The 24,079-nt window shown below is 45.8% G+C and overlaps 1 protein-coding gene across 7 annotated transcripts in view; it reads left to right on the top strand.

Moving 5' to 3' along the window:
* The first annotated feature begins 1,390 nt into the window (after positions 1-1,390).
* The window catches only part of LOC149354165 (cytochrome c oxidase assembly protein COX18, mitochondrial-like), a 30,010-nt gene continuing 7,321 nt past the window's right edge, over positions 1,391-24,079 (top strand). For 2 of the 7 annotated variants that reach the window (XR_016291197.1, XM_089583099.1), the window contains exons 1-5: positions 1,391-1,850; positions 3,464-3,611; positions 7,169-7,293; positions 10,419-10,529; positions 23,966-24,045. Coding sequence is in view for 4 of the 7 variants with exons in the window: in XM_089583099.1 (XP_089439225.1) it covers positions 1,404-1,850; positions 3,464-3,611; positions 7,169-7,293; positions 10,419-10,529; positions 23,966-24,045 (911 nt within the window). In the remaining 3 variants the exon portion in view is untranslated. The other 5 variants (XR_016291196.1, XR_016291195.1, XM_089583101.1 and 2 more) reach the window with 5 other exon arrangements.

Here is a 24,079-nt window from a genome sequence, read left to right as displayed (position 1 = left end):
AGGAAACACTGAAGTGGCCCCGAGAAGGGCCTTTAGTAAGGACGACATCCGTTTTGTGCCTCTTCACTAAGCAGCGACGACACGGCGTGCGCAGTCCTCGTTTTGCACGAGCTGTCGAAGCAATCCTTGGTAAAAAAAAACACGAGGGAACAAAGTCGTGCTGTGTATGCAGATGCGATCGCCTCGTGGTTCCATTCACGGCGAACAACCATCCGGCAAGCCTGGCTCTTTCGACGGATTCAGGAAACGACTGAAAAGAACAAAAGTAAGGAGCGAAGAAAGGTGCACTGCTTACAGGTTAGAACACAAAAACAAAGCTAGGCGCTGCACTCGGTTAACCCATTCAACGAGGCGTGGCGTGAGCTTTAAATCCTATTTCGACAAGGCGTGAGAAGTCGCTAAAGAAGCAAAGGCACACTGCACTGAATGAATGATATAGATAGACTAAGCGCAAGTCATAACTTCTCTAAAGCCACACTGCACTCGTTTAACCCTGCAACGAGGCCTAGCGCGGGTTCTGATGTCTGGCGCCGATTTCGACAAAGAGAGGGAACACGGCCGCGAGATTGATGCCCGCAATCTTCCAGGAAGCAATGAAGCGGCCCTGAAAAGGGCCGTTTGGAGCAGCTCTTCAACGTCAACCTACAGCGGCGTGCGGCGAGCAGTAGGCCCAGCGTCCGCGGCGAACAATGACATCGGCTTCCGAGAAGCATATCCAGGGAACGACGCTGCAAAAAAAAAAAAAAAAAGTTTCGTTACAAGCACCGCAATTTGGTGAGTCCTCAATGCACGAGAAAACTTGCGACAATGTAGTTCAGTCCTTACCTCAGGGTTGAGAATGCGCACCCCCGACAAGCGCGTCAGCGTAGCTGTCAAACGGCGGTCCTCAAAGCGCGCCTGATGCGGATCCTTGTAGTGCCGCGGCAAAAACTTTAAATACGAGCACGACACTAGCCACGTGCTCCTGGGGAAACGGCGAAAGCCGCAAGCAAAAACTGCACAGAAATTTCAGCTGGCTGTCGCCGCCGAGCGCACCACGCACGAACGCCATAGCTGCACACGCCTCGAAACGAGCGCGCCGAGGATCACGAAACGAATGCGGCATGCCCGCTCACCACGCACGCGCGGCGCGGCGGGTGCACCTAGCGATTCCCCAGGCGCTCTAGGGAGAGGTCGAGAAAGGCGCGCTGACGCCACGTCCGGTTGAGAACGAGGGCGAAGTCAAAAAACGTCACGGAGAAGCGCATCCCATCGACCAATCAGCGTTTCCAGCCTGCCGTCCCGCAAACGCTTCTGTAGCCACACACCATGGTCGCCAGTGTCCGCCGCTGCCGCCGCCGTCAGAACAAAAATGCGTTCGAATGGCCAAAGCAAGCCAAGACAAGTCAGTGTAGTCAGGAAACATGTTTCGGTTTGGAGGAACGCGGTTTCGCCGCGACGCATGCTCTGCGTTGCGGATTTCTTGCCTAGTAGTGGAACGCAAAGGGCTGTTGCAGCGAGGAGTACCGTCAACCTACCACGGCGTGTGCCCTGTTAGGTGCTTTTCACTACAGTCATGGGCGCAGACTTTGTCACAGTCGACGCCCGTAGCGTATGCTCAAGACTTGCTGGACGCAGCGCACTCGGCGAGCGGGTTGTCGTGGGGCCCGACCATCGTTGTCACGTCTCTGGCCCTCCGGGTGGCTGTCACGCTGCCGCTTGCCGTATACCAGCATCATGTGCTGGCCAGGTTCGCCAATCTGGACCGCGAAATGGCCGGCATTGCACAAGAGTTGAAGCGCGAGACAACGCAAGCTGTGCGCATGTTCAATCTCAACGAAAAGCAAGCGCGGTACCTTTACAGGAAAAACGTGCGTTTATCGGGCTGTTTCGAATGTGCACGTTCTGTGTTCGAACGCAGTGTTCAGTTGTCATAATGTCTTTAATTGTAGCATTATGCACGGTTTGTTGGTGCTGCAGCTAGGGCGTGGGTGGTGTGACGATTTCGTGAAAATTTGTTTCCGAAAACAAATTTTCACTAAATCGTTACGCCACGCGTACGTATGCCTGTAAAACGTCGCGGTCATATAAATTTTCTATCATTTGCGTTGTCACAGTGTTAAAAAAGAATCCAGTCATCTTTTTCGTTCTCCAATGAGTGCTTTTGATGCTTAATTAGCTCATCATCGATTTTCTTCAAATGCAGCCTTATGCATCAAGCTAGCTTACAGAACACTGTAAAGGACTTAATTTTCGCGAGAACCTGATTTTCATGTTGTTCGCAACATGAGTTGCCTGCAACTCACGTAAAAGTGGTCCCGCGCAAAATGCCTGCTTTAATTAGCACAAAAAAATGTCTCTAGGATTAGCACTTCGTTCGTATCTGCAAGAAGAAATGGAAAATGCGGTGATAATTCCCCGTGGGCAGGCTCTCTCCCTAAAGAAAACATGTCATTGTTTCTTGAAATGTTCTCTCCGCTCCTCAGGTTAACTTATTCAGTGGGTGCAGAAAGAGAAGCGTAGTCTTCTTATATCCTATCACCGAAATTTTTCTTTGTTTGTTTTCTCAATTTATTTCCTTCTTCAAGTCTAGCCCTTCTCTGTGTCAATTATCTGGGAACCAGCGGTGAGAACACGCTCTGTCATAGCTTTTGATGGCTTTTGTGAGGCATACGTTCTGTATTCACTGAGAAAAAAAATACTGTCAAGGCACTAGCTGAGGCTGTAGAATTGTTCAGGCATTTTAGTGCAAACTGCCTGGGTGCTCTACACAAGGGTGACACCAACTGTACATACTGAGGTCCTAATCTGAGTGGTTCTGGGAGTTTATTATTTGGCTCCATCAGTCTCATATGAAAGAAGCTGCAGTGTAGCTACTCCTACCATAGTTGTGAGCCTTCTGAGCTCTGTATCTTTCTTCCGTGTACTTTTTTCTCATGTTCTCTCTTCAGTTGATAGCTGGCAGTAACGTAGGGGCAATCATTCAGTGCTCCCGGTCATGCTTTCTGAGCTGTGCTTACTAATCACTGACAGTGGTTATTAAGCTAGGCGTTTATTTCTATTTGTCCCTTACAATTTCTTGAGGGTTTCTGTTCCCTTTTCTCCCACCTTACTAACATTTATGGCTTTTCTTTGCTGTTAGCATGTTGGAAGGCTTCCTGGAGTGAGGAGCTTTGTAGTTTTTCCTCCAACGCTGCCCTTTCCTATTAGAGATTAGGGGCTTGCAGCTGTGATCATGCGACCGATGTGCCAATCAGCTTTCCACATTTGCGACCACCCTTAGCTAACTCCAAAATGCAAAATTTTTGGGTGTAAACCACATCTCTAATGCCATAACCATCTGGCATTAGCTGGAACTTATAAGTGAACACAAACTTTATGTGTCAAGCATTCATGAACAACTTTGGCTTTCAGTCTTGATGAACCAGGAATTTTGCATCCTTCCTGAGGAGTATGCTCAAAAAAGCACATTTGGCTCATGCAGTTCAAGCGACAGCTACAGCGGCTGGTGGTGCGGGACAACTGCCACCCAATGAAGGCAGCCTTGGTGGTGCTGTTCCAGCTGCCCCTTTGGGTCAGCCTCTCGGTCGCCCTCAGGAACATGGCCTTCATGATGCCATACCAGGATTTAGGCAAGTACGCTGTGCCATAAGGTTGCACCTAGCTTTTACCAATCTTTCAGCGGCATGTGGGGTTTTCCAAACCCAAGTTTTCTGGGTCCGATTAGACTACTTGATTGGTTGCAGCATGTACTATTTTCTCTCGCCACAGCTGTCTCAAAATCGTCGGATCACACCATGATAAGCATCTTTTGAAGCAAATGATGCTTAACTCTGGTGGTGCAGGGACACAACTTGTCAACCGCACACTTTTGTTCGATAGACAGATGGACAGACTCTTACAAAAAAAGTCTATTGAAACTTTTTTCCCTGCATAATGAACCCTCACCCCGAATTGATGTCTACTTTTCTGGAAAAAGAGTGGGCTCATTATGTGAGCAAATAGGGTATGCATATCTGTAGCCAGCACTTTGAGTATAAATAAAATAGTACGCAAAACATTACGCCAAATAGTGTTGTTTTTTTTTTGTTTTCTTTCAGCATAGTTTGCAACCTGGTCTCAAAACAAACTACACTACCATGCTGTGTGTCTTCACTGGAAAGGAACAGAAATCTCTCGGACTCTTTTCTGTGCCCTGCATTTCATGTGAACCATGATAGTTTTTTTTGGTCAGCACCAGATCCAGATAGTTTCGACCAGCACAAGCTCTCATTTCCTGTGTGATGTCACATTTTGCCTGCAACAGCATTGTTAATTCCATGGGACCGAAAATCTCTTCACACAAGAAGCAGTCCATCTGCTTTTGCCTCCACTGCATGTCTGCAAGCAGCCTGTCAGATTCTTGTTGCCGTTTTTTTGACAGACGGATACAGAGACATCACGACTTTTTTCAGCTTAGGTTGTTGCCACTCAGTGTTGATTTTTATGTGGATGGAAAAATCCCATCCGCTTACCAGCCAGTGCTGAAAACCAAATTAAGTGACATTCTACTCTGTGTCCATGATAGAAACTTGCTTGATGTCATCCCCATATGCTGATGAAACAAATTATGTATATCATTTCAGTTAACCAAGCCAGTTTCACCAATTTGCCGCAAGTTCAAGTGAAGTCACGTTTCATCAAAGTCTTCTGAGCTCACTCAGACAGCGCACTGCAGGCCTGGGAATGCTGGTGTTCTAAGCTTTGACTGACTGGCTTTAAATCTATGCAGCACGGACAGTGACATGACCTTGACCACTGTGACTCTTTTTTTTTCATCAAACCTTTGCTCCAAACAAAGCTGAAATGAAGATGTTTTCTTTAAGCGTAATTGAGTGTGCGAAGATCACACTGCATACATGCCTTTGGCTCAAGTAGCATGGCATTCCTCTGAGCTTAAACTGAGTATGCTAAACCCACACAACTGACTGATCGCAAGCGCAGATAGCCCAGCATTCTCCACTCTTGCTGCTGTCGTGTTGAGGTTCTTTAAGCTGGCCACTATGTTATACATGGAACTCGGGAAGTGAAATGAACCTGTTAGATGTGCTGTGGTCAGTCAACAAGTACAGCATCATTCAAATATGGCAAGCCACTGCAGACCCCACTTTCCCACTTCCCCTCCTGTGGTACTAGTATTTATTGGTAGCCTGCCCTTTCCGCTGCTGCTCTGGCATAGAGTAGCCATGCTTTCTTTTTATATGGGTGACAATCTTGACACTTTTAAAGCTGCAAATTATACCTAATAGTAAAACCCTTCTATAGTAAAGTCACTCGGACCAGCGAAAATCTTTACTATATTAGGGTCTTTGCTATACAGTTTTTGGTGATTTGGCATGGCTCTTAGGATGCTCTCTGGCTACTAACTAAAGTACAAAGTGTTGGCTTATAAAAGAAAGTCAGAAATACCTTCCTTCCTGCTCTTATCAACCCTCTATGTGATAATTTTTTATTTTCAGTTCTCACATTTTATCTATAACGCTTTCGATTATGTCTGTGCTGTATGGAAGTACGAATATAACAGCAGCTTGATTCCATGTTGAAACCAAAGCTTTGCGTGAACACAGCGTCGTCTTCCGCTGCCTCAGCATCATTTAAGAGGTGGTAAAGAAACGTGTGTGGCAGTCAAGAGCGGCAGAACTGCCGACGCAGTGCCGCCGCTACCGTGCTGCGAACGTTCGCCCATTTCTTCCCTTCTCTACTCATAACTGCACTTTTATCAGCTTTCCTTTCTCAGTGAACCGCAATGCTTTCTTTCTACACTCAAAGCCGGCTTTACTTTTTTTTTTTTTCCCCCCATGAGCACCACGCGCTTTGCCTCACGGCCCCAAAGTTGGCTTCTCCTTGCGCTCTTTAGCTTGGTGATGAAACCATCTCAGAAAGCGCCGCTCTATCGTCTTCGATATCCATTTTCCTCCGAACGTTGGCCTCACAATCTTTGACTTCACGCGTGCCGTGATGTCATCATTCTGCGGGAACTATGTTGCCGTGGCCAGACGCCCTTTATTGCAGCCGTTTCTTGTAAAAAAAATCTTTACTATAAATAAAAAAAAAAGTAAAGTCATCCATTGGAGGCGAAATGGGACCACAATTTCATTTTACTATATCTGAGTTTCTACTATGGCGGGGTTCTGCTGTAGCACTGTGTCCAGTTGTGTCCACTTACAGTACTGCTTTTTCTTCTTTTTGTTGCTGTTTTGTAGCTGGAGACAAATCAGTGAAGTGTAATTATGTTTATGTTGGAACTCACTGGGCCACTTTCATTACAGAAAGCCTGCTAACAATGCTTCTCTTGTAAGCGAGCCTTTGTGTCTACACTTAATTCTAGACAAGCCTTGTATCTACAAATTGCTTTGTACCAAGTGACTGCTCTGTATAAAGAATCTGTTGTGAAGCTTCAAAGTAAGCAGTAATAGTTAGGAACAATAACTTTTCCGAAAATGGTGGTGGCATCTGTTTAGCATTTATCTGAAGTGTTAACATGGCAGAGAATCATTTGGCTGTTTATTGCAAGGACAGTTCATCCAGCTGCCAGCAACGACCTCAAGATGAAACTGAAGTGAAGGGCATTGCCATTTGCTGTCACAGTGCTTCCTTTATTTTCAGTACCAATCACTTTGCTTGCTTTGCAATGGGGCCCATTTGGATGCCTCCTCTCCTGTACTTGTGGCAATGGGACACACTTATGAGGAATGGCGGCTTACATCATAGTCCGAGCGCCTGGCATGGCTGACGAATAATCCTCTTTAAACCGCTACTTAATGAAGAAAGAATAGACGCTGCTTGTTATGGACTGTTCTCTGCTCTTTTACTGTCACTGTGTGTGCGGAGCAAAGGCTAGCGAATAGGAGAACGTAACGAAAGGCAGTGGGAGAAGGCTTGATCTGCCAAAACCAGCTCATCTGGCGGGCATTCAAAATAACGAGGAACAGGCTATGGATGAGTCATTTGCATTAGCAGTGGACAAGAACAGCCAATTGAAAGAAAATTTCACTTAATCCTTGTCAGAGGTCTCTCCGTGCACCACGCATGAGGGACCAAAGTTATTTTGGGAGACTGGAGTGTGCAGAGGGACAATTTTTTCACACACTGTGTAATGCAGGGCCATTTCCACCCTTGGTTTATTTTTCTGACATGTTGCCTTTTTCAGCTGCGCAAGCTACGTATCTTGAGTTGAGCGTGGGTGGTATGCTTTGGTTCACCAACTTGACACAGCCTGACCCACTGCACATCATTCCCGTTCTTGTGGGTGTTGCCAACCTAATGAACATAGAGGTGAGTCCTGTGGGATACCCAATGCCATTTTAATGCACTGATTCCTTGCGTACTAGCTCGCCATTCTTTCTCGCATAGCTCTGTATGGGATTCTTTGTGGCAGTCAGTGTCGTTTCATCGCAGCATGTCTTCACCAAAAAACTACAGAGAATGTTTACTGCATTTCTAATTGGAGCGAAAGCACGGATTTATGCTACATAGAAGACTACGGTGAGCAGGCCAGGATGGAGCAGATGGAAGTTGATGAAGACGACGCTCTGCAATTCGCAGCGCGAGTGTGCAGTTCAACACGAAGCGTGTTGGCTGCGGCGGTAGCCTAGTGATCTCGCTGAGCGGCCCTTGAACGAGATCTGTTCGCACTGTCATGGGCTTGACTCCGAGTCATGGATATTGATTATTTTTTTTTTCTCTTTTTTTTTGTTTCATCTCGAACTCACATCTCACGCAAACTAGGTTCGTTCCTGATTTCAAAACATTAGTCGCCACTGGACGGAGCAGATGGAAGTTGATGAAAACGACGCTCTCCAATGCACAGCGCTAGAGTGTGGTGCAGTTTAACACGAGGCGTGTTGGCTGCGGCGATAGCCTAGTGGTCTCGCTGAGCAGCCCTTGAACGAGATCTGTTCGCACTGTCACGGGTTCGTCTCCAAGTCATGGATATTGATTCAATTTCTTTTTCTCTTTTTCATGGTTTGACCTTTAACTCACTTGAAGGTCAAAACTAGGCACCCGGCGATCGAAGCACAAGGTCCCGTAGTTTTCACTTTAAAACTTGAAAAACTTGCATGCTTATTTTGCTGGCTAATGAAAATATTATTGATGGCGTCCAGATAGTGGCGCTTTCAGGAATGTTACGCTGAGTGGTCTTGATCTGCATGGGCCTGGCCCTTGTGCATTTTAGAGTGGGCACTGACATGGAATGTACATCCTGGTATAAGCAGGATCGATAGCTACCTGTACGATTTGCTGAGCTGCTGTGCTTAAGCTGAACAAAATATCCAATGTTGTGAATTCCTGATGCTCTGATTTGCCAAATAACGATGGCGATAACACTTTTGTGAGCCTAGTTTTTCAGTCTGGTTGCATTAGCTTGCACGGTGAAGCAGTTAATTATTTTCCTTTGTCCCTTCATGCTTCGCCATTACAGGGCTAATGATGAATTATCAGCAAAGGGTACTGCGCGCGCACAAATAAAAACAAGAAGGGTACACAACAAGTACCCTTCTCATCCTTGTTTGTGTGTGCACAGTACGACCGACTAGCTGAACAGCACACTCTCAAGTCTTAAGCTGATGATGAAGTTCTCCAGCATGTCATATTGGGTATGGGGCTTTTATGTAAGCATGCTAATGTGGAGGAATGCGAAAACGTATCATTTGAGGAAAGGAAAGGTTTTTGAGCAAAAGAAAGGGCGCAGTAGCTCTCGTATCACGACATCTCAGTAGACACCTCAACCGCGCCTTAAATCATGCAACTCAAGGTGCATATGTCATCGGTTCGAGCCTCTGTCGTTAGCTAGCCTCCAGCTTGACTAAAACATGTAAGCTGTATGCAAAGAGAAATGCTATGACACCACCCGGAATGCTGCACGACGAGCGGTTGCTCAAAATTTTGGTGCTAATGTAATTGAGAACACTGCCACCACATTGAGGTCAGCCAGTGATGCCATCGCTGGGATTTCATTTGCACCTTCGTGGATTAGGGGGGGGTGGGGATTGGGGTATGCTCTTAAAACCGGCATGTAGCTTGCTTGTCACATGGCCTGAACTCTTTGCAATCAGAAGAGCAAGTTGCTGGGCTAGTTGGTGCTGTTGCATCGTGGTGGAGCAGCGCAAAGGACGGGACACAAGAAACAAGGAAAGACGTACACAGGCGCTGCAATCTTTGCAATCATCTGTCATGTGACTTGGTATGGCGTTGACTCGTGACGTCACATGATGCTGCTTTCTGCGGACACATTTTGCGGACAAATGACCTAGAACTGAACCATATAATGCTTTTGCATTAATAAAGTTATTCGATACGTAACATATGTCTCAGTATGTAAAAATATGTCAGTGCGGTCTCTGCAAGTGGATTCTATGGCACGGTGAACATTGTATACTTTATAGAGTGCATAAAAAACAGAACTGAAATTAATTAGCTCATCAGTTTTTCTCACCAATAGTCCATGTGAACAGAATGGACTGAAATATGTTTCATTGCTTTTAAAAGAAAAAGCTGTGTCAATTGATTTGAAATGCCCGGGAGATTTCATCGTGCTGCCTTCTATGCAGGGTTTACTTTTTGAAGTTTCTTCATGCTTCATTAATTTTTTTTTTCTTTATTCAAAGAAAATAAATAAATTAACTTTTTTAAATTTACACAAATTTCATGGGGAAATGTAGCAAGAAAAACGTTTTTATACACACTGGAATGCTATAATCTCCAGTGTGTTTTAGAGGAATTCTCTTGAGATATAGCAGGTTTCAGAAATGAAAGGATTACAGTTGCAACTGTATAGTTATGCTCAGTTTATTTTAATTGCATTTATTTCTTTTTTGCATGTTTCGATAAGCACCACAAAGCAGTTATGGCATACTCAATGTCTTTGTCGCGATTGAAAAAATGGAGCAAGTGTTGGAAGACAAGTATGCTCTTTTATTACCTGCTGCTGGTGCATATGTTGCAGCTGGAAGTAAATTCAAGATAAAGTGCGTTTGCATCATATTCAAAATAGACATGCTGCTGTGAACCATAACATTTGCAAGGACAGTAGTTGACTTAAATGGCCACAATGGGCGGCACCATTTGTGAAGTACGCTCTCCTAACTGCCTCCTAACTTGATGAATGCCGATTAGAAACAGCCTTTCACAGTCAGTTTGTTTTGTCATTGCATGCAAGTTGGACTGAGCTACTCAGACTTGTTTAAGACAAGGCAACAGGTTTCTGACAATTCTTATAGTTGTGCCTACGTTTTCTAGCTGTTGAAATAAAACTGCTTGCCAGGCAGTGTAAACTTCTGTTTCTGAAAGATACTGTATCCATCTGAGATCTGCTAGCGGCAAAATCTGTGTGCTTAACAAGAGAACTGAAGAGGTGGCTTGTGATGATGGCAGTTTGTGTGTTGTGTTTGCTTGTGCAGTTCCACGTACTCCAGAGGCAGAAACACATGGCGTGGCTGCGGAGATGGATCACAAACTTTATGAGGGGTCTTGCACTCGTCAGTGTTCCTGTTGCTTGGATTATGCCTGCTGTGAGTCTGCTGTTCACCGTTTTCTTTTCCTTCGTGTCACATTGCAATGGATCATGCCCTTGTCCATGGTTATTGGCTGTTGGCCCGCCTCTAGATTAAACTAAATACATGAAGAGGGCGGGAGGCAGGAGAAATGACTGTTTCAGCCAAGGTGCTTTGAAGGGAGTGCTACTGCTACAACCCTGACGGGTCATCCCACTGGTGAAGCAGCAGCCATGCATGCATGCTGTTTTTCCTTGTCTTCCTTACTGCACCAAGAGCATGTTGCAAATTCATTGCACTGTTTTGCTTCCCTACTGGAGGATTAGTAGCACAATTAAGAGCGCACATTCAGTAAATGATGGAAAGCAGGAATTGTGCTTCTGTCACTCTCTAAGCGGCAGTGGCTAGAAATGTTAAACATGCAAGAGGGCAGCACTTGTGTGGAACCTTTACAAACGTAATGCCCAAAAGACAGTATCTTAAGAGCTTGATGACAGCTTTGATTACTTATAGTCACCTTGCAGTCACCGCTATGAATGCTCCATTTCTATTAGCACAATATGATACTTTTCTTCTCCCCAGGAAGTCTAGCTCCACTAACTGCATTGACTTGCCAGACAGACAAGCTTTCTCACTGAAACTATAGTACAAGCGTCCAGGTATTGTTGTAATGAATGTAACAATTTTCTAGACACCAAACTAATTTATGTACAGACCCAGCGTGTTTCTGTGGGTGTCATTTGTAGTTTTAGACTGAACAGTTATTGATTATGATAACAACGCTTTAACTTGGGCTGACAAGTTGGCAAGAAGAGGAGGATTCACATTGGGAGCCAAAAGTAACAATCATCATCTCTTCTCTGGCAACCACAGGGACATAATCATGGAAAATAATATCATGTGCTCAATATGTCGTTTGCAGACTGCTAAGGTTTGAGAAAGGAACTTCTCTTAACCTGTGATGCCTTTAAAATGTCCCCGTTTAAAATGTTAAATAAAAGTTATGAATTTCGAGAATTTCATCACTGATGGTCTCTTCTCTTCATTGCATAAATGTGAAAAACCTAAAGGTTTGTTTAGAAAAATATGATTACAGCTTAACTAAATTTAGCTAATTTCGATGACTGCAGCGGTGACCTAGTGGTCTGAGCATCCGCCTCGCATGCGGGAGATGCGGAGTTTGATCCCCAGTGCTGCCGGGTACCCGCCGGTGGTGCAAGGGCTGCAGGCTTTCCCCTACCTACCTGGTGCTCAGCTTCTTCAGGGTGAAACGCTTTGGAACTGTGTCTTTGACCCCTCCTTGAGTGGAAGAAAAAACCGTGCGCCATGGCGCTCTTTGGCCACAGATGCCGTTGCGCCATAAAAATTCATCACCATCGTCATCAGCTAATTTCGACGATTTCTAAACGTGTAAGGGCAATAAAACTGGGAACAAATACGCAGGCATATACAGTAAATCAAGATCAAAATTTAAAATTCCTCCATCACTTGCCAGTGAAGCATTAAGGCCATGGAAATTTTTGGCTGTTTTGCTAGTTGGGTAACTTTTGTTTGAATTTATCTTTCAGCGGTCCTCCTGCATCTTTGCAGCTGACAAAATATGTTAGGAAAGACTGTTTCTTCAATTTTGGTGTCACTTCGGATAACTATATATTAGGAAAGGCTGTTTGTTTCAAGTTTGTTATCACTTCCGTTGCCCGTGGTGTGGCAGCAAACCATCGCTGTACCACATCACGTGGGAATGCAGTAAAAACGACAACTTTCGCAAAGACCCGAGTGCAGAACAGTGGGAGAGCCGGCTCTCCAGCGGCGATCTGGGTTGCCAACAAGGTCTGATCCAGCACGCCCAATGAGCAGCGAAGCTCAGCGGAGCCCTGGAGAATAGGGGCACCGACCCTGTGAGAAGAAGGAAGATGGACCTCTTCTTTCTCGTCTGCTGCTAGCACCTTTCTAGAGCAATAAAAGTCTTTCCTACCTACCTACCTATCACTTCTGATAAAATATATCTTGAAAAAGACCATTTCTTTCAGTAAATTATAATTTGTTTAGTTTTGCGAGCAGAAATGAAAATTAATCACATATTTATGCCTGCAATATGCTGGGCATTACAGGATTAGCTGTGCAGGTTTCTTTTCTGTCATGTTCTCACAGCGTCATCTTTCAGAGCACTAAGAAGAAGGAAGTTGTTCTCATTGAACTCGTCATAGCCAGAGTGTCTGGCAGGCTGGCATGTAGCACGTCATTACCTTGCATTTCTTTTTTGTCTGTGGCCCAAACCATGGCAGAACATGCTAAATTTGACTGGAAAAACCATTGAACGAATCCCAGCATGAGTGGGGAGCTACCGTGAACTGTGGTATTGAGTTCTGTTGCTGATTAAGAGTGTCGGATTTGCATGGTCTAGCTAGACACAACATGCCGTAACCTCTGGCGCTGCAGCTTGTTAGGTCATAGAGCAAGCCTGCCATAAAATGCAGTGTGTTAAACTGCTGCAGTGTTGCTACTCTGGGATGAACCTAGGAACACAGCCATGTTAGGAAGTAGTTGGAAATACTTAAGTGAAGGTATATTACATTGGGTAAGGTTTTGTTTCCTGCAGTTGCAACCCTTGGCGCTCAGCGCTTATCAGACAGTGCGTATGTGCTGTGCTATTGCATCACCATTTTGCAGCGTCATGAATGCATTCTGTATTTTGTATGTTGTCTTTTGGAGAGAGGGAGAAAACACTTTATTTGTAGCTTTTATGTCAACCACTAAGTTGGTGGCAGGTTTGGAGCTTGAGAGGGCCAGCTGGTCTTGCAGCTGGTCCAAGACGAGTCAATTGCTCCATGAACTAGGGGTGATTAGGTTAGGGATAAAGTGGTGATTGTATGGATGGTGGACATTCAAAGGTACAGTGGGAGAGGTTGGTGTAGTGTTCTGGGCAGTTGGAACATTAAGGTGTGGCTCGATGACTGTACAGACATCCCATGGCCGGTGTAAAAAAGAATGTTGAGCTAAATTTTGCGTGGCACATGAATGGATTAGGTGTAGATCTTATTGCGAGGTGGGGTGATGAAATGGTCTGTATATTTTCTCGAAGGTTGTCACAGTGCATGTTGATTTGCTTTTGATACTGAAGGGCTGCCAGTCTGGACAATGGATATGGCCAGGAAATCACAGGGGCCCAGGTTAAAGTTTCATGGGCGAACTGATCTGTCAGCTCGTTACCTGCAATCCTAGCGTGGCCAGGAGCCCAGCTAATTTAAACTGGGGTTGGGGAGAGTTCAGTCAGTGTGTGGGGGAGAGATGGAAGGTTGCCTGTTTGGATGGCTCTGATAGCTGCTTGAGAATCAGAGTACAAGGTGTATCCATGTAGTTTGGCCTTCAACTTCATGGCATCTTGCAGGCCAGCCACTATTGGGAGGATTTCTAGAGTGGAAGTTGATGGGGGGGGGTGGGGAGAATGGGCCCAGAGTCTCCGTGAGGATAGTTTGGGAGATGGTGATGATTGTATATACTGCTGCACCCATGGTAGTGCATGCAGCGTCAGCGTAAATGAGAGTATGATCCGGAGAAGGTTGATGATGAGAAGCTTTTGCCCTGCGTCGGCCCTCATGTCTGATGCAGTCCACGTCACATGGTAAGGGGGATGTGAAGATTTGGATTTGGGAAAGGGTCTTATGTGATAGAAGGGAGGTCTATGGGAGGGATTCCAGCACACTGGAGTACCCGTCTGCCCTGTTTTGAGCTAGACAGCTGCACTATTTGTCGATCTCTGTGTTGTTCAAGGAGTTCCGTGAATGACAGAAAGAGGCCTGTTCCATAGAGATGTCAGTTGAAGGTTTGGATGGGTAGGTGAAGGGCGGCTTTATACAAGGTGTTAAGTGTGCAGCTTTGAGTTGAGATTTTTGCCACTGATTTAACTGAATGTATGGAAGGGTATAAAGAATTTTGCTGTGCCAGTGTATTGATTAGCTGTCATGCCTGGCCCTCATGTAGCCCTGCATGTCCTCTGTCAATTCGTCTGATCATGTGGGTTGGAGTTTGGCATGTACGAATGGTGGTAAATACATTCTATTAGTTGGATTTATGTGTAGGTGAATGCCTGGAACCCAACATGAGCTCACTTGGTGAATGTTGTTCCCTAGCTGCCATTGGTTATGTTCTTGTTGGTATTTGTTCCATGTCAGAAGTAGAAGTTCAGATTTTTCTGGTGCTGAAGGTAGTCCTGTGGCAGAAAGGTGGGTTTTTACTACGTCTTTGCGGCCTGTAGTGTTCGTTCAACCGTCCCAGGTGCCCCTGTCGTGCACCATTGGGGGAGGTTATCCGCTTAAAATGTGTGATGTAGGTCAAGGATGTTGTTTGGACAGTGTTGCCAGTCCTTTGTTGAACAGGGTTGGGGTACTATGGAGCAATGTAGTGTGCCTTTTGCGAGAAGGATTGGGGCTGAGGTTGTGTCTGGCAAGCGGAGTTGTTCAGTATGTTTGCTTAGAAAAGCCTTGACATAGTTGTAGAGGTGAGGGCCGCAGTTGGTGCAAATTACAATTTGGAGGAGGCGGCCGTATGCGATAGTGTCAAAGGCTTTCTTTATGTTAATCGTGACCCGCGTGTAAATTTGTGCTGTGGTATGTCTCTGGAATGTTTGAGAATCAGAAATATGTCTTGCGTAGGCATGCTCTTTCTGAAGCCAGTTTGTTGTGTAGGGGGATATGTTTTGGCCAGCCACTCAATAAATGCACCTTTTAGTGCGCTGGTACTAAGACCTCCATTCACCGATTTCGCCTCTGTCTTTGGCACCGTGGGTTGCCTCTGTTTGTCTGGTGACACAGATTGCTTGGGAAGAGCAACCTGGGTTTCGCAAGCCTGACCGCTGACAACACCTGCCGTCGCAGGGCAGTGACTTATCGCTTAATCGCTGCAACACTGTGCCAGGAGTGCATTAGGACTCTCGGCGATCTGTGATTGTAAAGTAGAGAATGACCAATCCCGCATATATGGGCATCGACCCATTAATGCTATCGAAGTCTCCTCCAGTTTTAGTGCACTAGCACTAAGGCTCCCACTCACCGATTTCGCCTGTCTTTGTCGGAAACCTGCTTGACTTTGAAAACTGAGCTTCAAATCGAAACCAGTGCAGAAACCACGCAGAAACAACATCTTTTCATCTCCAGCCATGTGAACCTGCTTGCCTTATAATGGGTGTAAAGATGAAAAAGTGCTCAAAAGGCAGGTAAAGAGTGTGCTTAATGTGTCTATCTTTCTGTGTCATTGTCTTTTTGAGGTCTTCTTCATCTCTACAATACCCTACAATACCAAACCTTAGCACTTCTGCCTAATAGGTGTCACAAAACTTATTGTGCCCTCCTGAATTTAGGCTGGTGATGTCGTACAGCTAATTAACTTTTCTCCCTAATTGAACTGGAGCATGAAACTTTCCATTTTCATTCAGCAATTTCTGTGTAGCTCCCCACTTTTGAGATTATTTGCAGTTGCACCTTCACCACATTCATCACTCAGTAATGGGCAGCCAAAAGAATGCATCAGCATTTGGTCATTCTTGTACTCTTTGTTGCGTCATCTCAGACTGCTGAAATGCACTTATCCAGCAAGTATATGTCTCTCTTTTTGCTTTGCAATATTCAGTAGGTGGTAAGTGCTGGATGGCCAGGTAACAATTAGAATACCGTCATCAAGGTGGGACACAAGATATCTACTCACTAGTCCAACTGCTGGAGTCTTGTCTGTTTGTTGTGCTGAATTCTTGTTCATGCTTCATGCATGTATATGCATAAGAGCCTAATGTATGGGGCTCTCATTGGTGACACCTGCCTGTCTTATTTGGCAGACTTTGCACCCATTTTTACCAGCAATTTTTGCACCAGTTTTACTGGTATTCAGTTGTGTAAACCATTTCATTTAATTTATAATGAAGGCAAGCTGGGTGTGAATTCAGCCATTTCATCTGTTTCTGGTACATCTACTTGTTTGATGGTTCATATTGCGCCCTTGGTGAAGGCAGAGTGGCCTCTAGCCACTTACAGTGCACTGGCAGTATCTAAAATTCAAGCTTCTTGAACTCACCGTAATAATAGAGGTGCAGCTGTGCTTTATCTCTCTTTTCTTCATTTAGGATGTGGCCCTCTACTGGCTTTGTTCAAGCGGCTTTGCCTTGGGCCAGAACATGCTGATGCCAGCACCAAGGTTCCGTCGGGCTTGCTCCATTCCCGTCACAGCTTCCGAGAGCCAGACACCCTTCAAGGATGTTGCCTGCCGTCTACGACAGCGGCTGGATGCAGCCTTCAGGACTGGCTCTTGATCTCCTTAGCATGCAGTAGCCAACATTAGCAATTTTAAGTGAATTTGTCAGAGTGGTATCAGGGACAGCAGATGCACGTGAAAGTGTGGCAGTGCTGTCTTCCAAAACAGAATGTGTGGCACTGCCCCCTGGAGTCGCTGAAGTTATATTAGCAACATGTGCCTTCCAATCAGTCTGAATCTTGTTAGGTTATACACGTTCAGAGTTTTGGAGGTCCGTTTTTGTTTGAGCCTTCGTTTTGCTCTACTAGGCTTAGCATAACGGGCTTCAGGTAGTACAGGGCAGTGAAGTTTGTTTTGCTCGATCCCATCTGAGGATTACTGCGTAAGGGTCTTGGTCCCCCCCCCCCCCCCCCCTTTATTTTAAGACATGGATACAAAAGTGCTGTAGCATTGGCTCCCCAGCTCCCCCCATCGTTTCGTTTTATTCTCTTGACGTAAAAAAAAAATAATAGTAATTTATTTGTTGCTGCATATGTGAATGTAGCTTTTACATGTGTTGTCTTTTGCGCACTGCACCGCAGCACGCAGCGGCAGAAAGAATACCAGCTAGGTTGGCTTCCTCGCATTGCAGTGGTGTTGCATAAAAAATTGGACGCCAGAACGAACGTGCCGCCGTTTTCACCGCCTCTGCTACAAATAACGCGGGTGCAAGAGGAGTGAACAGGTGCCGGATGCCTGGCTACCAGCTTTTCTTGCTGCTGTATCTTCTGTGTCGTTGTTGGCAAAGCGACGTAAAGCATGAACCGTGGCGCAAACACTTGCCACTCCACCACCAGTCACCCGTGTAGTGAGACATAGCCTTTGGCATGCCATCTAACCGGCCACTGATTGGCACTCGGCAGTTTGATATATCCGTTTTATGGCAGACCGCATTTGATATGTAGGGTACGAAATGCATGTGTTTGTTGAAAATATTAAGGAACAGTTTGATGTAGCCAATAATTCATAATGCCCATGTTTGTTGTAATGAGGTTGCATTCATCTGCAGATCAGAATGGAATTTCAGACATCGGAGATTCAAAACAGCTCATAAATAAAAAGCATTGTCTTCGTGGAGAAATTGAAGATTTGTGGAGAAAAAAAAAAAGTTCAGTTTTTATCGAGTTGAATCCTTCAACAGATGCTTATACTGAGAAATTAGAAACTACCACTGACCTGAATTCGATAAATACCATAAAGCCCAAGAGTCTGAGGAAGACTGCAAAAGGAGAGGTGCAAGACGTCAGCTTCACTGTTGAGCTTAGGAGGGGAAAAATGGAAAGACAAGACTAAAAGCAATTTAGGTTGTGCATTTTGGTTAGGACGAGATTCTTGTGAAGTGAAAGTTAAATTTGCGACATGTAGAATATGTTGCTTTGGTAAAGCATTCTGTTCATTAGTCCTTGAAAAATTATTGATGAAGCCTTGAAAGTCCTTGAGAACCCTTGTATTTTGGACTTTGAAACCAGCAAGAACATAAATGGCCTACAATGTTTTTATCAGCATCTGGATAATTCTCATCTGAAGTATATGAACCTTGTCTGCAGTGTTCAGTGTTCAAGGTTTATGCGTGTGGTTCATGCATGCATGTTTGGCTCGCAGAAAACTCCACCTAAACTTGCGAAGCCAGTCTCGATGCTAAATGAATGACATAATTTTTCGGTGGAGGCAAAACGCAAAAGCACCAGTGTGCCCTGCGATGTCACATTAAAGAACCACAGGTGGTCGAAATTAATCCAAAGCCCTTCACTCTGCTGTTCCCCCTTGTTCATGCACAGCTTCAGAACATTGAACCCTACGTACTGTACCATACCTTTTTCTGTTCGAAAAGAATTCATTTTGCTCACCTTTCAACCGAACAAAATCCCATGGAAAGATAGAAATTTTGCTGCAGTTCTGGGCAAGTGAAGGCACTGACACAAGAAATCTTATTGAACTCGAGGAAAGGAATCTTTCGAGTCACATCAAAAGTAAATTGAACCATGATTCAGTCCAACCTCGTTATAACGAAGTCGCATTTTGAGCGGAAATTCGTTCGTTATATCCGATATTCGTTATAAAAGCATGCACTCAAATTCCGTCAGAAAAGGTCTGTTAATAAACCCAAGTAAAGGCACTTTAGGATGGACAGCACAGGGTTGAAAAAATGCACTATTTTTTAATTCAACGCGTGGTATAAGCATGTCAAACCTCGCCTTGCATTTCGTACTGGAAAGCAAGAGCGAACTCACAAGTCAAGATGCTGGCCAGGTGCAAAAACTAATTTATTTAAAAAACGACGTAATCTTCGTTTGGCGGCACTTCGCTCTATTTGACAGGTTAAATTTTTCGACGAAATCAACACAGAGCAGCGCTTTCTCGATGTCAGCTGATTTGGCCACAAGGAGGTTCCCGAGGTACCCCCTCAACTTCGCCATCTTCACATGCATTGCTGTTTGTAGCATCATCTGTAGAAACCACCTGATCCACAATTTCTTGGTCGGTCAGTTCGGGCGCCACAGCCAAGTTGTCATCTGCACAGATGAATTCCTCGAACGTAATGTTCGGAACGGTCAGTTGACGCCATGTCGTCTCGCCGAATTTGTCCGCTTGGAAGCTTTCTGCCTACTTCTCGCAGTTCTCAGCGCCAACGGCTGCTTCTTCACCAGACAGGACGTGGCAAACAATCCGACGGCGGTCATTAAATCGCTGCAGCCAGCCACTGCTTGCATAAACGTCATTGTGCCTCAGACGCAAGTCAGACTTCTCGCCTCCCTTTGAAGGACGGCACCAGACACAGGCAGGTTACGCGCTATAACGTCCTTGAACTATGCAAACAAAGCATCTTCAACATCCTGGTGGTGACAAACCCTTACACTCTTGCTGTCATTCTCCACAACACCTGCAGAGTGGACGTTTGCAACCTTCTGCCTTGCGCTCAAGATGGTTGATAGAGTGCTAGGCGCGACACCGAAGTCCGCGGCAATGACTTTTCCTTACGCCCGCTGTCAACCGCCCTGAAGATCTTTATCTTCGTTTCAAGCGAAACTGCTGTAAGAACGCCGCGACAGCGTCTACGGAATGGACTGCAGAGATCATAAAGATAGCGCGGAGATAGCGTGCGAGTCGGCAATCGTGCCGGCATGGTGGCCGGGGAGCACGGGCGCAAGGGAGTGACACTCTCATAGAGCCAATGGGGACGTTTTTTTCGAAGGCGATGGTGGCGGCACCTGGGAGAGGCGGTAAACGCATCAAAAATCCAATATGGCGGCGCGCGTTTAGGCGGCTGGTTGTGGCCGGTTGCTCGCGCTACATTGCACTGTACCCGCGCGTTCCTGGTGCTGGCGGCCGCTAGCTCGATCCAAGCTTTGTAAATAGTGGTGATTAACTGATCCCGCGCTGCATTCACGCTTGATTTCCTAAGTACTTACGGAATCTGCTCACTCGCTTTTGTATTTCGATGTGTCTGTTGATGTAGCATGGTGTATGGTGGCGAGCGGCGCGACTGCTTAGCAGCTGCGCTCGATCGAGAACGAAAAGCGTAAATGGTTTTTGTACAAAGAACAATTTATTAAAAGAACATCAGCAGTGACAATCGATGTCCAAAAAATGATTTTAAGTATGAGTGACATTGCAGTATCAGTAAAAGGCATCCTAAAAATAAAAAAAAAACGCCATTATGTAAACCTAGAAGACATGAGCGCACAGAGAATATATAGGGGATAAAAAAAGGTATCAAGGTACAGTATACATAATAAAATGCTACATGACTGAATATACGTTTGTACGCGACTTTGTAACAGATTTAGGTAAATAGCAGAGAAGTAAAACATCTGACCTGTATTGAAACACATCAGTATGTGGCTATGAATAAACACACGCAGAGAAAGGCAGAGAAAATTTTCAACCTTTGACTCGTGTAGAAGAAATCACAGTGCGTTGGGCTAGGGACAACATAATATGCTGCAGTGCTAGTTCTTAGTATAAAGACTCCAAGGAAAGCTCACTGTGTGACTCGACATGACGCCAATGACGCTGCTGCAGTGCGAATGTCGCCGACGTCGCCGTTTTCGCTTGCGCGGCTGACCGTGCGTCGTCTGCTGCCGCGTTACCCGCGTCGTCATCTTCGCAATTAATTTCTTTGATGTCTTATTTTTAATACCTATGGCTGGTTATAATTTAGTTCATAAGCATGTTTTTATTATTGATAGTGGTCGAAAAATTTCACTTTTATTAGGCTTAACTGCAGCCTCGTTTACCGCCGATACCAGGATCGCTGCAATCGTTTCGACCGGGGCGCCACCCTCGGCGCGGACGCGCAACTTGCAACATGCCACAGCCCTGACGGGCGTTGGTTCGATCACGTGTCAGTCACATGCTACGCAGCCGTTGATGCTAGATTCATTCGCTCTCCCTAGATGGCGTGGCGTGCGGAAGCGCGGGTGATTCAAACACATTTTAGGTGTGGGCGATTCAAAAGATCAAAATTTAGCGTGTTTTGAAATTTTTTCCTCCCCCTTTGCGCATTTTGAGCCCTGTGAATACAAAACTGCTTCGTTATAACCGATATAGTGTCGAATTTTGAATTTTTCGTTTCGTTATACAGATAGAACTCCCATAGAAATAAAGCATGTCCAACCAAACTTTTCTTTCACTTCGTTATATCCGATAATTCGCTGTATCCGTGTTCGTTATAATGAGGTTCGACTGTATTAGTGTGGGCACTAATAATTCGCGAGCATAATATCTTGATGCAAAAGTGCGGCACTGAAATGCTAATGCAGACATAGTATGCCTGTTAGATTCCACATGGTCGCATCCTGGTGCACTTTCATTTCGGAACCCGTGGGGATTCGCACTGTCTGTAGGGCAGCCTGTGCGGTCCCTTTTCGACTGCTGCGAAACCCCATTCGCTAATGGAGGCGTGGTGCAGCTCTGGACGCCGCCCGACCACCTGCTAGGGCCCTCCAGTCGCACGGGGATCTCGGCTGTGCTGCATGGTGTCGTGCTATGTGATCCGCTGATTGGGCTGCGGGTGCATGACGTATGTGCAAAGTTGTGCTTGTCCGGGGCCAGTCGCGGGCCGTGGGAGTGTTCGAGACAGGTGTGCGACGAGAGCCGAACACGGGGAGGCGCAAGCGGAAAGCTATGTCAGCGACAGTTATTCGCTGTCCCCGAGGCCTTTGCCGACACATCGCAAGCCGAGAGCCTCGCACTCTGCCCTTGTGGAACCTGCGAGCACCTGGCGAAACCCGCTGAGTAACCACCGCCGCTGACCCGAGTCAGCTGCGGCTCTCGCTAGTTTTCCCGCTGCACTGGTCTGCGCGCGCCAACCCGTGTCAGTGCGCGCATCGGCTGCGGCCCGCTGTCGGGTGGCGGTGGGCGCCAGGTGCGCACTAGTTGAAGGAGTGCAGTACAGTGCTGGTGTTTGTATCGTAGTTGTCAGCACAATAACTATGTGTGCTGTGAGCATGCTACTTATATTGGATTGAAAGCACACGAGTGCGGCTGGAGGCTCGAACTGCGCACTGGGCATCTCTCTTTGCAAGGAAAAGGAATTAGTCACTGAACTACTCATCCACACTTGTGCCATCGTCATCGCTGCTTCAGTCCCTCAGCATGTCGTTGTCCAGAGAAATCCTGCACATTGCAAACAACCACACAGCAAACAACGACACAAGGGCATTGTGTGTAGCAACTGAAAATTTTCCCCGCTGCAGCCACCGCACCTGCATCACACATTCCAAAGCGCCGAACCTGGGGCCCGGCACTCAGTTGTTCACCATTAAGAATGACGGCTCTTTTGAATGTAGTCGCCGCGGTGGCTCAGTGGTTATGACGCTCGGCTGCTGACTTGAAAGACATGGGTTCGACCCCAGCTGCAGCAGTCGAATTTCGATGGAGGCAAAATTATAGAGGCTCGTGTACTGTGCGATGTCAGTGCAGGTTAAAGAACCCGAGGTGGTCGAAATTTCCAGAGCCCTTCACTACAGCGACCCTCATAGCCTGAGTCGCTTTGGGACGTTAAACCCCCATAAACCAAACCTCTTGAATGTACCCATGAACAAGCTTCAAATGCTTACCAGAGTCTGAACATTCATGATGATTGACAAAGCACGACAATAAAAACTGGTAAAACGTGGCCAGCAGTGAAGTCAAATGTGGCTAACAGAGCCAAAGAGAAACTATGCGTAAGCAGTGTCTGCAGCTCCATCAGCTAACAACACTCGCCAGAAGCGCTGCTGTTGTGAGTGCCGGTGCCGCCACGGTAGGAACTCCGGCCTTTCCATCAACTGTCAGCTCTCCCATGAGTGGCAAGTGCGCAGTAAAAGTAAAAAGGAAAAAAAACCTTCCAAACAAGCGTGCAAAATAGCCGAATGACAAACCACACTATAGCATCTCTGCTATCTCGCTTGTCTCGCCTTTATTAATGGTGCCATGCTTTGGTTTTGATTGTTGGTCGTCCCCCCAAGTTTGTAATTTCAAAATGGAAAAAAAAAAAAGGTAGATTATAGTTCTGCTAATACAGTACTTTTTGTGTGCAAGTCGTGTGCCACCTCTAACACAGTTAACTTGAAACCGCATTAATAATGGCGCAGGTCTTGCTAGTACAGTGCATTTATGCCAGAGGACTGGCTCTGAACTGAGAAGCAAGAGCATAAAAAAAGAAAAAAAGGCTTGGAGTATAGCCTCATTTCATTTTTTTCCTTGCCTTGTTGAGGCTGTTATGAAATGGGATTGAGATGATAATTTGCACCAAATGCTGCATCATTTTTCCACAGACGGCGGTTTTTTTTACCTGACAGGCATGTAGTAGTTAAAAACCACTGATACATACTGCTTAATGCACAAATTGCCAACTAGTGTGGAATAGTTCATATTCAAAGTATGCACGGTGAAGTGATTGAAACAACCTTGCTTGCAGCCTCTGCGTGCCTATTGCTACTTTGGATTCATGATGGGCAAGTGCTGCCGTTTTATGGGGATCATATTTGAGTGCATTATGGGAATAGGTCAGGATGCTCCCCTGCATACGTGGAGCAGAACATTCCTATAAGAAAGCAGTAGCGAGAATTTTTGAACGGAAGCCTAGTTATCCCGGGACTCTATAGTTGCCTAAGGGTCCTGAGTGTTTTTCGTCTGCACAATTTGTTGCTTGTTGCCTGATATGTGCTTTATTTTTACCTCCTTTCAAGGATGGTAATGCCTTCCAAGATGCTGTCTTCAACGAAACAATCGAAGTAGTGGAAATCGATGAAGAACTTGATGGAGAGACGTAAGTGATTAATTTTAGTGCGAATTCACTACTT

Source organism: Amblyomma mixtum, chromosome 3, assembly GCF_055824585.1.
Source record: "Amblyomma mixtum isolate Tamu chromosome 3, ASM5582458v1, whole genome shotgun sequence".
NCBI classification, from domain to species: domain Eukaryota; kingdom Metazoa; phylum Arthropoda; class Arachnida; order Ixodida; family Ixodidae; genus Amblyomma; species Amblyomma mixtum.
This window is presented reverse-complemented; position numbering and strand designations above follow the sequence as displayed.